The 16,317-nt window shown below is 42.8% G+C and overlaps 1 protein-coding gene, 1 non-coding gene and 1 pseudogene across 2 annotated transcripts; all 3 read right to left on the bottom strand.

Annotated features, from left to right (window-relative positions):
* Positions 1–458: 458 nt before the first annotated feature.
* LOC103982305 (protein IQ-DOMAIN 31-like) lies at positions 459–5,399 on the bottom strand (annotated as a pseudogene).
* Positions 5,400–7,766: 2,367 nt separating this feature from the next.
* LOC135671835 (subtilisin-like protease) lies at positions 7,767–10,669 on the bottom strand. The gene is made up of 2 exons (XM_065180108.1): positions 10,521–10,669; positions 7,767–10,271 (listed from the first exon to the last, which is right to left on the bottom strand). The coding sequence occupies exon 2, from the start codon at positions 10,217–10,219 to the stop codon at positions 7,937–7,939; it is 2,283 nt and encodes a 760-aa protein (XP_065036180.1). The 5' UTR covers positions 10,220–10,271; positions 10,521–10,669; the 3' UTR covers positions 7,767–7,936.
* A 2,320-nt stretch (positions 10,670–12,989) lies between these two features.
* LOC103982307 (uncharacterized) lies at positions 12,990–13,673 on the bottom strand. Its single transcript, XR_001977559.2, has 2 exons — positions 13,463–13,673; positions 12,990–13,363 (listed from the first exon to the last, which is right to left on the bottom strand). It is a non-coding gene; the product is annotated as an uncharacterized LOC103982307 (transcript).
* Between the last annotated feature and the right edge of the window lie 2,644 nt (positions 13,674–16,317).

The raw sequence follows: 16,317 nt of genomic DNA, 5'->3' as shown, positions 1-16,317 counted from the left end.
GAGACGGTGAGTGATGATGACAGAAGGGAAGTGAGTGTCTCTGCTCACACTGGAATTAACCTTTCAAATCTCCAGATTCAATGGCTGCCGTTGCTCCGGCCATCGACCTCACCTCCCGTCTTCTCTTCTCCCAACCATTGCAGGAATCCGACCATGTGGCCCGTCTCCATCCATCCGATTCGACGGTGCAGCTTTCATCGGCTCATCCTTAGCCACCGTTGGATCACAATCCTCAATAATAAATTTAAATACATTCGTATATATTTCTCAAAAGAATAAATAGTTCCACATTATTTCTCTAAAAATATTGAATAGAGTTTGTATAGTATCCCTCAATATTTCAAAACTCTTAGAATATTTAAAAAATAGAGTAATTTTGTATATCTTATTTTCGAGGTTTTATATCATAATTATTGTGTTTTTATCTTTATGATTTTCATAACATAAAACCAAAAGAATGGAAAAAAAGGGGACCGTTGGATCACATGGGCCCCGATGTATATATATATATATATATATATATATATATATATATATATATATATATATATATATATAACTATAATTTTTATTACTGAAACGCATGGACACAATTTTGGTTGGCAGCATTGAGAATGCCCTCAAGTGCACGCCAAAGCCTCACTACAGAAACCAGGTGCGATAGAAGACTTAAAAGACATAGGATCCCCAGATTTCTTTCTTACTTGGGGCAAGTGTGGATGTCTACTTATTTGCACCAGTATGTTCAGAACAACATAGGATCCCCCGTTCAGCATTCCAAATATGTGTTGCGATAAAATCATTAGGAATAGTTTGTTTTGGTATGATCAGATTTTTCATCCTTCCATCCCTAATCCACCAAATACAGTGTACTGATCAAAGCATTGGACCATTTTTTATCAGAAGATGGAGGGAAGACAAGTATGACGGACTGTGGTGATTGAAGGATGTACAATATTTAAAAGATGAAGGTAGGAGTGGTCAAAGGATGAATGACGATGGAAAATGGTCAGATAACAAAGTGTGATAGCCGAAAATCATAGGACGGTGGTGGTTGGGAGATGAAAGTTGATAGATGTTGATGATAGACAGGTCACTGTAAAAATTTAGTACCTAGACATGAAGATCCACACCACAATATGTATGAGCAGAATGATAGACAGATCATACCACTACCATCTCTTGACGATGTAAAGGATCTGTCATTTCTAATTCCATCCTTGCAGCTTGCTTGGATCAACTTATGTGCACGTGATGATTGCGAGTTTAACTTTCCATTCGTGGAAGTTGGCAGAGAATGACGTCGAGTTATATTATATCTTTCTGCAGAATCAGATCCAACCCTCGGTGAAACTTGTCCTCTTAGCTTTGCCTTGGCTGATTCAGTAGTTGCCATATAGCTTGGTAATCTTGGAGCATTTTGCGAGGCATTCTCTGCAAAAGGTTCTGGCTTTGGTGGGAAAGAAGTCCTTCTCTTGCTACTCTTCTGGATCTCATTGCTAGTTGGCTCATCTTTCAAGCTTAACTCTCCATCACAGTTAGAAATACTCTCTTCTTTGCAGATTTCTTCTGGGCTATGCGGTTTGATCCCAGTACTGTCATCTATTACTGCATTCTTAGGCCCACCTGATGCAACGGACTTTACAGCAGCAACTATTTCAAGCTTACTGTCAATAGACACTACACTATCTTTTTTTATCTTCATTGAAGAATGCTCATTAGACACTTGTGGAGCATCAGATAGTGAGTTTGTCACCTTTCTCGGAGTGCAAGTTGGTTTCTGATTTTCAGATTCTGGCTTTTCAGGAGGCTCTTTTTTAGAATTGGATACCTTTCTCAAACTACGCTTGACCTTTTCAATTTCAGATTGTGGATTTTCTACCACAGAGTCAGCAGGAGGGCTTAGCATTTTCCTCGTAACACGTTTATGCCTTTCTGATTCAGTCATGACATCAACCTTTGCAGCCACATTTTTATGAACATTTGATTTTAATCTGACGGATTCACCTTCCACAGCACTACTGCATCTCACCCGAGATTTCACATTGACAGACTTTTTTGATTGAGGAAGTGGATTCCAAAAATGTGAGGATGTCCAGCGCTCCAGCCAACTGAAGACTGAATTTGGTTCCACTGGATCATAATGAATCTGCACAGGCTTTGTAACAGGCAGTGCCAAGAGTAGCTGTGGAAAGGCAAATAAGTTATTTGCTTGTAAAACTAGACAGGAAACCTAGACAACAGATGGGCATTGGCTCACATGAACATGAAGTGCATGAATATCTTGAAAACTGTGCTTTCCATTCCCAGAATATTGATCTTAAGTAGAAGAAGCTAAACAATGTGTTTCAAGAATGTTAAAGAATCGTGGAAAGCAATAGCATCAAGTTTTTGCACAAAAATATGATGAGCTAAAGTTTCCGCTTAAAATTGTAATATTATCATATTATTGTAATACTAAAAGATTCAAAGTTTACATACCTTGCAAACAAATTGATTCGCAGACAGCTGCATCTTCGAGAAATCGAACTTCTTATCATCCTACAAAAGAAAATCAACATACCTAAAAGAATTAAGATGATAAACCATGAGAGTATAGTTCAGCCTGAGTGAACCTCACATATCGAATTCATGTAGAAAAACTTGGTTGCCAAATGGCCAAACCTTTCAGAGAATAAAAACTAACCACCACCACCACACCATTTCAGCAGAAATGTTTCATAAATATTCACAATACAATCCCCATTGCATATACAACAACATGCACAAATGTCAACCAGTCAGAGGAATTCTCTAACGACAAAGGAATCTCACAGTATGTGGAAAAAAGAGTTATCCCTCAACAGGAAAGAAACCAGAAATGACTCATTCTCAATGGATTATCACTACCAATCTCACAAAGTGTTCATCTTCTTGTCAGAATAGAGCAGTCAGATACTAGAGTTTATCAATAATTGAAACACTACCAGACAGCAAATAATTAAAATGAAAGCTTATATGCGGGAATTTACAGAATAAACAGGACACATTATAAGTTAAAAAACATAAAATAATTTCTTGAGATCATTTCTGGCATTAGATGCTTACCACACTCTTCATTTGAGGTTACTTTGTTCTGACTTCGAGGCCAATACCTGAAAGCCTGACTCTCCAACCGCGAACAAGAGCTTGAAATTTGACAATACCCCACATGCAATGCAGGGTGGTAACTGCTTGACGCCTCACTAGGTGCCCACGAATTAGAGCCTGCAGTCTTATGATGCCCTTCAATGCACAGAACACCCTCCGTGACTGCACATAAATACAAACTCTCTCTTCCTTGAATTCTCCTGTGTGTTATTTAATGTGCATATAGAACCCATTTTTAAGAAATTAAATGAAGAATAAAATGGTCCCAATAATAGTATATGATGCCAATGTTACCAAATAAGATGCAAACACTATTTCCACAAGAATTACCTAAAAACCCCTGAAGGCAGCTTGAACTTTTGTAGCAGCACACTCTTCCAAGGCTTTGGCTGGATTACTTGAAGCTTGATGTCCAACAATTTCTTGGCTCTCCACCCTAACTGCTCCAGTAACTAAAGTGGAATCTGTCCTATTTTCTGATGATGTACCACTTATATTGTTGCTTACAAGAACTGGTTGAGTAATCACCGGAGATTTCACTTTGACATGAGATGGTTCCCCCCCAGAAAAATGCTCTTTATCAACACCAGGTTTCTTCAAAAATACAAATGAGGATCAAAAGATCAATTAGTGATGAAGCTCTCAAATATAATAAATTTATAACATTACCTGTTGTACTTAATGCATTATAATAACTTTGGAAGTAAACAAAGATTAAATGGTCAATTTAAAGAAATAAGCGAGGAAAACTTTAAATGCAACCCCTCTAACTTATCGGCATATCTTCAGTTATTTCCAAAAAATGTTGGAAGAATAATTTACGTTTTTGAAAATATCAACTTTACCTTGGATGACTATGATTTGAGCTAGTTTAAACCTAATTCATGGTATTGGTGGGGTTGGTTGTGTGTATGGTTTAGGAGCTTAACACGTCCAAGGTCACCTTACTCGATAACCATGTACCAAACTGTCCCCTCCATTTTGTTGGAAGCAACCCCTTGAATTGTCTTAACTGAAAATAACAGGAAAAGACAGATACTCAGATTTCTGCACATACGCTGTGCAACAATATATATTGTGCTTGATGATATACCGAATTTCACAGTGATGTAAAAGGAAATGCATCAATTAAAGTAGTGATGTTATAAAAGGAAATATTCCTTAAGTCAGTGCAGGGATTTGGAAAGACATTTATACTTGAATACATCAACATTCTCTACTACCAGGCAAAATTTCCACAGGAAGATAGCCAACCATGTAATCAGTAAACAAGTTCATCGCACACTAAATAGAAAATTAATATGTTCAATAATTAACCAATAGATTCTCAATTCCATACCAAACCATCTTTCCCTTTTGAAGTATGAGATCTAGATGGTCTCTTTCCAAAAATAACTGCTTTAATCCACTTTGCAGGAGATTTTCCCATGACAGAAATCTTTAGAAGCTGTTCCCCTAAACTCGCAACTGCAGAGAAATTGCACAGTAACCGTAATACAAAGGAAAAAAAAAATCCAATCATGTTATAAGAAATACAAAATTGATCTCATCAGTACAAACTAGCTTTCAACATGTCACATGTAGATAATTTTAATCCTGTTTCGAAGGGAGCTTCAATCCATCATATTATTTCGAAGGACGTGGAAATGTATCAGCTCATTTACAAAATAATATACTAAAACAGCAAAGATATTTCAACGCGCAGACTTAGTTGGGAACCAAACCTCAAAAGGAACATCTAAGCATAAAATAATGGTACGGGGACTACCCCACATGAACTTAAATATAACAATACCAAAGGGAAACTTAAACCTCAGTGACAAAAACATAAAACCCTAATCTCCGCCTGCATCAGAGTACGAACACAGAACCCTAGCATGCATGTCCATCAGGATCAATCTACAACGAGAATCCTCGCACCGAATTCCACATGCGCAAAATCAAACTCGAAACCAATAATCACGAGCGAAAAATATCTCAGAACGCGCAAGAAGTGGCTCAAGCTACAGATCCCCAGCACCAAGTCCAATGTTCCTCGTAAGAAATCAAAACCAGGAGAAAAGATTCACATCGAAACGTAAAAGATGAAGATCAAGAGGATCCGAAGCTCACCGAGGAAATCAATTCATGATCAGAGGCACATTTCGTAGATCTATGAGCAGATGAACACCCCCGCGACTGCGTTGCGGAAAAGGCAAGCGAAGAAGGGTTGGTGAACGAAAGAGCGAGCGAGTGAGCGAGAGACGGTTCGAAATAAGACCAAAAGCCGAAGAAGACTACAAGATAGAAGGCGGTGTCATCGGTAAAGGAAGACGCCGTTAGTGTACATCAAAAATGGCGTAAATGTGACCGCTTCCGGGTTGTGCGGCTCAGCTGCACCGTCCCAATCAGCGTTCAGGATAGATGAATACCAAACCTAACGAACAACGAACCGATGATTGTAATTTTGAGATCCAACCATGCTGAACCCTGTATGGTATTTACATGAAATCTTTTTGGACTTCTAGTGTGCTGATAGGCCACTTAACCCCCGCTGTCTACGGTCTTTAGATTTCATCCTTAGTTTATACACTCATATGCATCAGTTATTTACGGTGCCGCCCTCGACCTTTTATAGTTTGAGAGTCCATCCATGGCGTCCGATGGTTCTTTGATGGATCTCAGCCGTCCATTCTACGGGCCACCGAATGAATTGGGTCTGCGGTCAGTCACGTGGTCTTATCATGGCCCGGACGAGCCATGATTGCCGGGTGTCGGGTGCAGACGCGAGACATGGTCAATGATATCAGTGTTCTCACATTGTTATCGCCCATAGACAGTTCAAGTTCAGAGAGATTGACTGATACTTTGCTTTCGTATTAATGGAAGAGACATACAACAGCCTAGAGTGAGCCTCTCTGACAGGCCACCAATCTAGCAAACAAGTTTTTCTCTTCTAGCTAATTTGTTCTGGTTTGTATAGTTCAAAATTTCTTCTGAGCAGAGTTCAGATGAGGAGACAATGGCCATTGTTAGGGTTCAGATCACAAGCAGTTGGCATAATGTTCATCACCTCACGGTCCTACTTGCTCAAATTTTGTATGAGGTTGAAGCAATGGCCTCTTCAACCGTCATGTAGAAGCATTCTGGTCCAAAGAGCTCCCAGGTCCCCGAGTGAGACATCTTCTGTGACACTTCTCCAACAGGATTTGCTAGCACCAGCTGCAATTTTTGTAGACAGGTTATTCATGGTTAAGGTGGATGTGATGACGACGATGATGATGGTGGAGACTTGGTTACCTCAAGAGATCTTCTGTCAGTTGTCCTCTTCAGTTCTTTGAGCGATTCAATGCCGCTTATGTCGATATTCGTCAGAGCTGTGCCAATTTGGTAGTTCATGATCAGTGTACAAACACTAGATTGAAGTTTCTCTGATAAATTTTGAGCGCTTCAACGCCACTTACCAGCCATGTCCAGTATGATGCATTTGAGGGGGCGAGAGTTGGTAATCCTCTCTTCCTCTTCTCTAGTGTATGTATGCATGCATGCAGCATTGGCGTGGAGTTAAGGTAGGAAGCGAAGGAGACGAATGAGGTTTTGCTTTATAGCCTTTTCTTTTTTATGCTCGTGAAAGGAGTTGCTTAGAAACGCTTTGTTGCCGTTCCTTTGCGTCTAACGCATGCATGCGTCCATGTTAGCATACCTTTAGCAACGTAAACCTAAAAGCAGAAGCTTCGCTGCAGATGCCGTCGACGCTTCCTTTGGTCGCAGGACAACTGGCCGGGGATGCGTTCGGTACGAGAACTGGAAAGCAGGAGGTGGAGAGATATAGAGGGAGAAGAAAGAGGAAGAAAAGGAGAAGAAAAAGGCGTTGCTATTGCACCGGGTGGTGGAAAGGCATAGGATTCCGAGGTACGCGGCGTGGGGTAATCGGTTAAGGACGGGCACGCAGCTCACACTGTAATTAACCTTTCAGATCTCCAGCTTCAATGGCTGCCGTTGCTCCCGCCATCGCCCTCACCTCCCGTCTTCTCTTCTCCCAACCATCGCAGGAATCCGACCACGTGGCCCGTCTCCATCCATCCGATTCGACGGTGCAGCTTTCATCGATTCATCCTTAGCCACCGTTGGATCACAATCCTCAATAATAAATATAAATACATTCGTATATATTTCTCAAAAGAATAAATATTTCCATATTATTTCTCTAAAAATATTGAATAGAGTTTGTATAGTATCCCTCAATATTCCAAAACTCTTAAAATATTTAAAAAATAGAGTAATTTTGTATATCTTATTTTGGAGGTTTTATATTATAATTATTGTGATTTTATCTTTATGATTTCCATAACATAAACCCAAAAGAATGGAAAAAAAGGGAACCGTTGGATCACATCGCAGGTCAAACATGGCCACTGATCTCAGTCCCAATCCTAACTCGTACTTCACCACTGACCTACGCGTTTTTTTCTAACTTCTTTGTGGCTACAGCGCAACGGGCCCCTCTGTAAGCTACAATCAGGAGTCAGGTAACCCGTATTCCACATTTAGATGCAGTTGGACGTCTTCATACAATTGCCATTGAGTTGAATCCAACAGTTGACCCAATTCGTAAGGGATGATTTTGAGCCAATCACTTAGAAATTTATTGTTGCTCGTTATATAATGACCAACATTTTATTTCTTTTTCTGTAATTACATAGGGCTTTTATCTAATTAGATAGTACAACGTTATATATATATATATATGATGATGTTGATGATGATGATGATGATGATGAAAGTGTCTTCTCTCCATCGACGTCGATCTGGCACTCGGGCAAGTGGCTCAGAAACCAATTTCGACGGCGATGGGGGTCGTCACGACATGCGTACCAGAATCCCACTCAATTTTGCCTCTTCCGTAGGGTCTGCTGGTCTTGTCTAAAGACTCGATGCTGATGTCGATGTCGAAGGTGTCTTCTTTGTCGGGCCCAGAGAATTGAAGCTCCTGTTTCGAGAGCTCCACTGCGATCCCTGGCGGCGCGGTAACTCTAGCACGGTAGGTCTCCGCCGATCCATCGACGTGCTTCACGGTCCGAGAAACTTTGATCACCTCGTCGGGAGAAAGAACCACCGAGATGGAAGGGTAGTTCAAGTCCCATGGATTGATATGCTTCTCCGCTTCGCACTGGACTCCGCTCTCGTGCCACATTAGCTCGACCATCTCGGTGGTGTACCCTAAGGAACAGAGGTATTTGGGGTAGATAGCCGGATCGATCTCGTAAACCAGGCCTGGATCCAGAGCTCCCGATGGATTAACCTGCCCGGCGCCGACGGCGAAGACGTTGGCGGCTTCGTTGGTGTACTCGTCGATGATGTAGTTGCCGTCGGAGTCTGTGTCCTTGGCGGACGTTATGATGGCTGAATGGATCGCGGAAGGACTCCAGTTTGGGTGGCTGTTCTTGATCAGCGCCACGATGCCAGCGACGTGAGGAGCTGCCATGGAGGTGCCACTTATCATGTTGAACGTGGGGTTCGACGGGGTTGCGCTAGCATTAGGTCCGACCATGAATGGCCATGCCGCTAATATGTTCACGCCAGGCGCTAGGACGTCCGGCTTGAGAATGTTGCCATTGTTCGGTCCCCTGGAAGAAAACGAAGCTACGGTCGGAGATGGCCGCTGCTCGAAAATCGTGCCACCGAAGATGATCGTTGCTGTGCTCGAGCTTTTCTGTGATTTGAAGTATGCAAGGACTTTCGATCCGTCCTCGTAGCTCAGATGAGATACTGGGAGGACGTGAGCCTCGGCACTGGTAGTGTAACCATCCTTTTTTCGGTTCATGATGATCATGGCGGCGCCTCCCGCTTCAGAGACCGCCTTGCCCTTGTCGACCTCCTCTGTTTGACCAGCAGAACAAAGAACGATCTTGTCACGCACGTCGATGGTCTTAAGTGATTCGGCGGAGCAGTGATCCTCGCCAGGGTACACGATGGTGCGCATGATGGATGAATCGAAGGAGTCAGGTTGGTAAGCAGACTCGCCGGCGAACTCCTCCCCGTTTCCAAGCTTCACCTTGGCTCTTATTCTCCGGTCGGTAGAGGTGGCGCCGACGGTCAAGACCCACGGCGCGTCATGGTGCAGTGTGTTGAACATGGGGCCTCCGTTGCCGGCGGTGGTGACGGGGACGATACCGTGACGCAGTGCTGTGAGCGAGCCGAGTTGAACGGCATCTTCGAAATAGTAGCTCGTCGCGGCAGTAGTTCCCAAAGACATTGACAGTATGTCGACCCTGTCCTCGATAGCTTGATCGATGGCAGCTAAAATGCCAGAGTCGGGGCAGTCCACGTCATCAAAGCACACCTTGTAGATGGAGAGGTGAGCTTTGGGTGCGATCCCGGAGGCCTTGCCGGCCGCCATGCCAAGGACCTCAGCACCTTCGACGAAGTTGCCAGCTGCAATGCCAGCCACATGCGTCCCATGGCCATGGTGATCGATGGCGATGACCTCTTCACCTTCAAGAAAACCCCTGGCCCCGACGATCTTGTTGTTGCAGGTAACACCACTCAAAGGGATGCAAGACCCTTTGAACTTCTGCGGCGGAGCCGGCATTCCGTCGTCGCCAAAGGAGGGATGGGGCCAGATCCCGCTGTCTAGCACCCCAATGACGACGCCTTTGCCCTCGTTCCCGGAGTCCCAAGCCCTCCCCGTCTGGCTCAGCCCCAGGAACTGCGGTGTGTGGGTCGTCGCGATCCGATGCGTCACCTCCAGTCGTGCATACACGAACCCCTCCATGGATCTCATGGCCGTCGCTTCCTCGGGCGTCAGCTTCGCGGCGAACCCACTGATGACCTCGCGGTACGAGTAGATGAGCCGCCGCTTCCCGGAGTCGAGAGTGGTGTTGGGAAGGAAGGACTCGTGCCACTGCTTAAGCTCATGCCTGGTGAGCAGACGTGCGCCTTCGGGCCTCTTGACATGGACGATGTAAGTCCTGAGGCGGTACGACGTCGTGCTGTCTCCTTGGTCATCGACGACGGGAAGAAGCTGGCCTTGGCTCACACGAAATGCCAAACCGTTCAACAACAGGAAGAGAACGCAGCACTTGAGGACGAGTGGCCCGCGGTGCTCCATTGCAACGGTGGAGAAGGAAGCTTCCGATGATTCCACGTGCGAATTACCTTATCTGCATGGAATTCATTGCATCATGCTTTAATAACAAAAGAATAAGTGAAACATAATTACAACAGCAACTGCAGGAAAAGTCTTTGATAGTAAATCATAAATCCATTTTAACTTAACGGGTCGGGTTAGAGAGTTTATTCTGCCCGACTTCCCTCGATCTCTACACTCCATCATCGTTCTCCTCTTTCTTCTTATTATGAATTAAGAAGCTCATTAAAAAATAAAAAATAAATAAAATTCATATTCTTACTTGAGGAAACGGACAGCCACTGCTACGCAGGACTCTGCCTGAGGTGGGATGGGAACTGAGAGCTGCATGGAGCTATTTATAGCAGTGAGTCTTGTAAGGATAAGGACTAATGGAGCTATTTGCTTCAACCCTCATCTCCTCTTTCCCTCATTTCTCGTGCTCGTGATAAAGAAGAGGTTAAGTCAGGTTGAGATACTTCCTTCCTGGACTGACTCTATGATGGATCGATTTGTAAGGACCCCTTTAGATTATAATATATATATATATATCTCGTGATGGAGAATCGCTACCATCTTCTCTCGTGAATGTGATAAAAGAAGAGAAGGAAAAGTTGAAGACGTCCTCACTCCCCCCTCCTTTTCTCGTGCTGGTGATAAGGAAGAGATGGGTAGGAGGGAGTCGTGTGTGTGCTATATTGGAATCTGCTGTTTTGGTTGCACTCAGCGGTACGCTTTAAGATAAATGGACTCCGATGTCAGAATTTTCGGATCCAAATACGAACCCGAGAAAGGAAACTACGGGTACAAATCGGGTATCGAGTTGGGTCTCGGATCTTTACAGAATGGATCGACGAGTCGTGCTCTACTAATTGCTTAATGAGATCCGATAATTGAGACTTTACCTATGTTGTCAAATCGGATTCACTGATCAATTTGGTTGTCTATTCAACTTGGTGAAATGGACTGGTTTTAACATGTCTTTTGACTGTTTGTTTTCAGAAGAAAAAAATATGTGAAGAATTTGAAATTTAAAATTGACAGAAATCTTTGGATGATTTTTCTTCAAAAAAAAACCTTCATTTTTCATTTTTTTCATATAGCATCCTCAAATTTTATTTTTCCTATATAGTACATCTAATTTCTATAATCTTAAATATATCTTCTTTCTTCTTGTTTGTCATCATTATCGCCTCTGCCCTTTCTCTATCTACTCAATGGGACGGAAATAACACCTCCTCTGTAAGGCCTCTATTCCACTACCTCAATTGCTAGGCCTCCACCTATGCCACACATAGCAGAATAAAAGTAGTGCAATGAGTGGGGAATGACCAAAACAAGTTGAAGTGATATGCACAATGAGGCGAGGAAGACGAGACCTTGTGGTGATAAGCAAGAGGCAAAGATGATGGGAACTACGATAGATGTTGTGGTTGCGACGGGCAAGTAAGGGTCAAAGGCAACGAGCGTGATGACAAAGGGACCACGTGGCCTCTTGATGGAGGCATTGCTTCCATCCCACGAAGCTAAGCAGGGATAGAGGCAAAGGGTGACGGTACCAATGACATAAAGGCGATGATAAAAAAGAGAAGGGAAAATAGGCAAACAAGATTATAAATATTAAAAATACTATATGAAAATAGAGGTCACTATCTAGAAAAAACGAAAATGGCACTTTCGCACTGAAATTGCCCAAAATACTTCTAAAGCTGAAAACATTTATATTTTACTTAGATTCTAACAAAAGACTATATTGACATACAAAACCAAATGGATAGTATAAGTTAATTCATTTTAGACATTGAAAGTGGTGTGAAGAAACATGTTAAAGCGGAATAATTCTTTCCCTCTTTTTGTGTATTAAAATAGATTTCTTATCAAAATACTAACTTAATATCCAAATGAAAATATTAATCAGCACAACATAAACAATAGAGCAAAAATTAATCACACAATGAGATCAAATCTTTTTAACGTGGAAAATCCAATGTGGGAAAAATCACGGGATCGTAGTCCATCTCAAACTTCCACTATCAATAATAATGATAACATGTTTACAATAGGTCTTATGAGGATCTGAATAACATCAAGAGTATCTTTGTTAGGATGGATCTTTGATAGAATTCTAGATCTCACAAAATGAATATCACATGAAAGTACCTTAGAGAGGGTAAACTGTAGATCAAAACCGTTAGGATTGTAGAGTTTGCTGCAAGGATTCTTCACATAAAATTTGGGTCGAAACTGACAACGTTTGGCCACCGATCGGGAAGCAGAAATCTCATAAACCTAATCTTTCTCTCTCTCTTTCCTCTGCACGTCGCCGCACGCTCACTGTCCAATCTCACAGCGCACACTGCAATATCTGCCATCACCCAACAGAAACCTCGTATAGTATTATTGTTCTTATGATCATCGATTTAATAAAAATATTTTTTCTTTACATAATCTTTTGACAAGAGATGTTGGTATCTTTGTGATCTTTGCTAGCTGACATGTTCTGTGGGCAATGAGGATCATCATCGTGGGAGTCGAAGGCAGAACAAATAGATGAACATCATCATCGTCGAAGAGCAGTGACAGGGAGCTGAACTCCTTTCGATGGACTGCTGTTTCCTCCTCCTTGACGAATACTGCACTCTGTACCTTCTGCAAAGATTTCCATGCTGCGATGTTTACCTTCCTTCTCCAATTTGTGTACGCAGTATCTGATGAACTACTGAGCAAAACTGATGGAGAAAGGGATGAACGCTGACAAACAAATCCAACATAATATATTAACGAGGAACTGAAGCGTAGTTCTCAAGCAATCACATGAGACGGTAGAAAGATACGGAGGCTTCGTAGTGCTAATAAACAAATCCAACACCACCCACTGGAGTGCATAGATCACAGTACAAACATATACACGAGGAACTCGAGCAGAGTTCTCACAAGCAGCATATCAAATGGCACACCGTGCCTTATTGATCACAGGAAGCCACGACACGCTTCGAACACCTGCACTCACACGGTGCTGCTCTTCTTCTTCCTGCGGCCTTGATCCATCAGAAGCAGCAGCAGAGGCACTCGAGGCAGCACTCACAGGTCTCGAAGCAGCAGAAGCAGCAACAAAACGCAAACAAACTGCCAACACCACCAAAGTTCTAACTTTATATACATACATATGACAGAAGAATCAAGAGGGGGCAGAAGGAAGCGTGAAGATGGTGCCATGGCAATTACCAGGCGTAGAGACAGCCCTTCTCTTCGTGCCGCTTCTGGACGTGCTCCATGTACGATATCTCCTGCGCGCTGGGAGCGTCCATCTTCCCTCTAGGAGACCAACACACAGAAACAACAAGGGAGGATGAGACTGGTGCTGCGAGTCTTCACAGATTTAATTTGCTTGCTTGCTTGTCTATCTTGGAGGTCTTTCTTTATTGTATCTCTGTAGTTTATCTATATTTCCCAGATCTCTCTCTCTCTCTCTCTCTCTCTCTCTCTCTTCTGCTGTCCGACAGCAACCGTTGTGGGTCGGGCATGCGTAGGTAAACGATTCCAGCTTCTATTACCTGTCACATGGAGGGTGGAGAGAGACAGCTGAACCAATGCATATCCCATTGGAGCAGCAATCAATGGCGAAAGATGGGGACTTGATTGTTATCTGTCACCCATATTTAAAAGAAGGATTCAGAAGCAGTTGGGTTACATGATTGCTCCATGGCCTATATGATTGCAGTGATATTTGGCTTGCATGTGTAGTGCATGTAAAATATATATATATACATATGGTCTATGATGATGGAAGATTTTTAGAGACAGAAGGCTTCATCAATCCACAGAAATAACAGTGTTTCAGCAAATGATCTGTTCTTGTGTTGATGTTATCTCGCAGGCCTCATCTGAGACATTTACTGATTTATGTAATAGAATCTGTAAGATGCACTTTTAGCCTTTCCTTTCAAAGTTCCAAGGCCAAGAAACCTAGTCTGAAGAATTGTTCCAGCGCAATCATTTCATCAGTGACAAAGCTGTCATTTTTGGATCATATACTTGGTGTGTTCTTCTTTGGCTATGGTTGCAAAACTGACAAAAGGACATCAGAATTTTCTATCTTGTAAATTTGAGTACAAGGAGATCAGACTGAACTAGTCATAGGTCCTGCCATTAGTGTCAAAGCAGCCATTGGATCAGTTGCAGAGCTACCATTCCAAGACCCCCTGAGCTGATCTCATACTGATGCCGGCAGTCTCACTTGGTAGGGATTTGATCCCATTATCTTTTCTAGTATGAGGAGCAAGGAGGGTTGCCAAAATAAGCTTCAAGGACAGGGTGGAGAGATCTTGGATCTATTCTGTCATGAGTCCCAGTAGATTATTGTCAGAGGAAGACAGTAGAGAAACTCCAGCTTTCAGGTCCATCCTAAGCTATGGCTAATGGCTCCTAAAAATGAGACACAAAGCCAAAGCATTAGATGATTTCTAGCAAATGTTCAATGTAATCTAGTTAGAAAAAAAGGCTCTCCTTCTCTATCCTGTGAAAGGAATACAGCAATTCTGAAAAATCTGTTTGTTTACATTGTCAGATTAAGCTTGAAGTAGGTGATAAAATGTTGATTACCAATAGAAAGGAATGATCCAAACATGAGGTTTGCAGCTAACATCACAACATATGATCAGATAAACCACAGATAGGCAATTCCTAAATACAATGATAGCATTTCCTTTTCTTCCTTCAATACATGCAAAATTGTCAGAATTGATCTTGTACATGCATCATCAAAATCTTGGTACAGCATTTTCAGAGAGAATCTATCTTAGTCTGTATCATGAAGAATGAGTGTTCATTTCTCCAATCATAGCAAACCATATAGCATCAAATAGAAATAAGCAATTCTTATGTGGTGCATGGACAACCATTATGTTGAAACGCAACAATCTTGACAGAGAGGACTGTTTCAGAAGTCAGTCCAACTAAGAAGAAAAGCCCATGAAGCCTGGATAACATATTTGTATGAGCTAAGATGAGAATGGTAATTGGAAGGTGCAATAGGCTACACTTTTGTGTTCGGTTTGGCATTGTCTTGCACAGCTAAGATGTATTCTTTCGGTATCTGAGTTCACTCTCTGTTCTGATCTGTGTACCAATAATTGTGCAGCCAGTGCTGTGTCCTTTACTAAATCATCGCCTCTGCACGGAGTACACGGCTTGCTGGAGAATCATGTGCAGCTTCTCCGATGGTACAAACTGACACCATCGGAATTCAGCTCATCAACGACTTCATCCGAGACTAGGTTTAGATTACAAGACTGAAACAGAGCTAAAACCAAGCCAAATGTTTGCTTCTCCGTCAAACGTGAATGGAAGACAAGGAGGAAGCTCGGAAGCAGGGGATGGATCACATGGAGGCGACCCGCGTACGCTGCAGAGGCGAGGGTGACGTGACGTCCCGGCCATGGAATGGAACTACCGAGGTGATGATGGTAAGTAATCGACGCACTCGAACAATGCCGCTCTCCTTTCTCCAAAGGCGAGATAAAAGAAGGCCCGAAGAGGACCATATCCGATAAAAGCAGCGGTGCAAAGATGAGAACGGTCAAAGCGTGCAGTACCGCCTGCGTTGCCGTATTCCATTTCTCCTGCCCTGTAAAGGGGGGCAAAGTGCTTTGGTGATTGGGATGTGTTCTTCGAGGGGCACGCAGCAGCAGCGCCCACTTTAATCCTTGTGCGTGAGCTGACGCCACTGACATCCCCAGCTTTTCCTTTTCTCCTTTTCACAGTGGTGGATCCTCACTCGCATGCCATGCATGCATGCATGCGTCCGGTATCTGTTTCCTCTTCGCTGCTCACATCCTTTTTCCTTTCTTTTATGGAACCCTTGTCTTCTCAATTCAATCCCTTCATCTTTTCTCCTTGCAATCTCGTCCTCCATTAAATCTGACAGGATCCGATGATTTAAACTACGATAAATGCAGCCGTATCAAGATATGGAACTCAAATAAATCAACAAGTACTGCATCACCATGGATTGTCTCCGTTCTTTACGTCAAAATGACTTGTAATGCTCTGGATTAAGATCACTTTTTCCAAGGCTTGGG

The sequence above is a fragment of the Musa acuminata genome, chromosome BXJ1-4 (genome assembly GCF_036884655.1).
Source record: "Musa acuminata AAA Group cultivar baxijiao chromosome BXJ1-4, Cavendish_Baxijiao_AAA, whole genome shotgun sequence".
Lineage (NCBI taxonomy): Eukaryota > Viridiplantae > Streptophyta > Magnoliopsida > Zingiberales > Musaceae > Musa > Musa acuminata.
The sequence above is the reverse complement of the archived record's forward strand: the minus strand, read 5'-3'. Positions and strand labels throughout refer to the sequence as shown.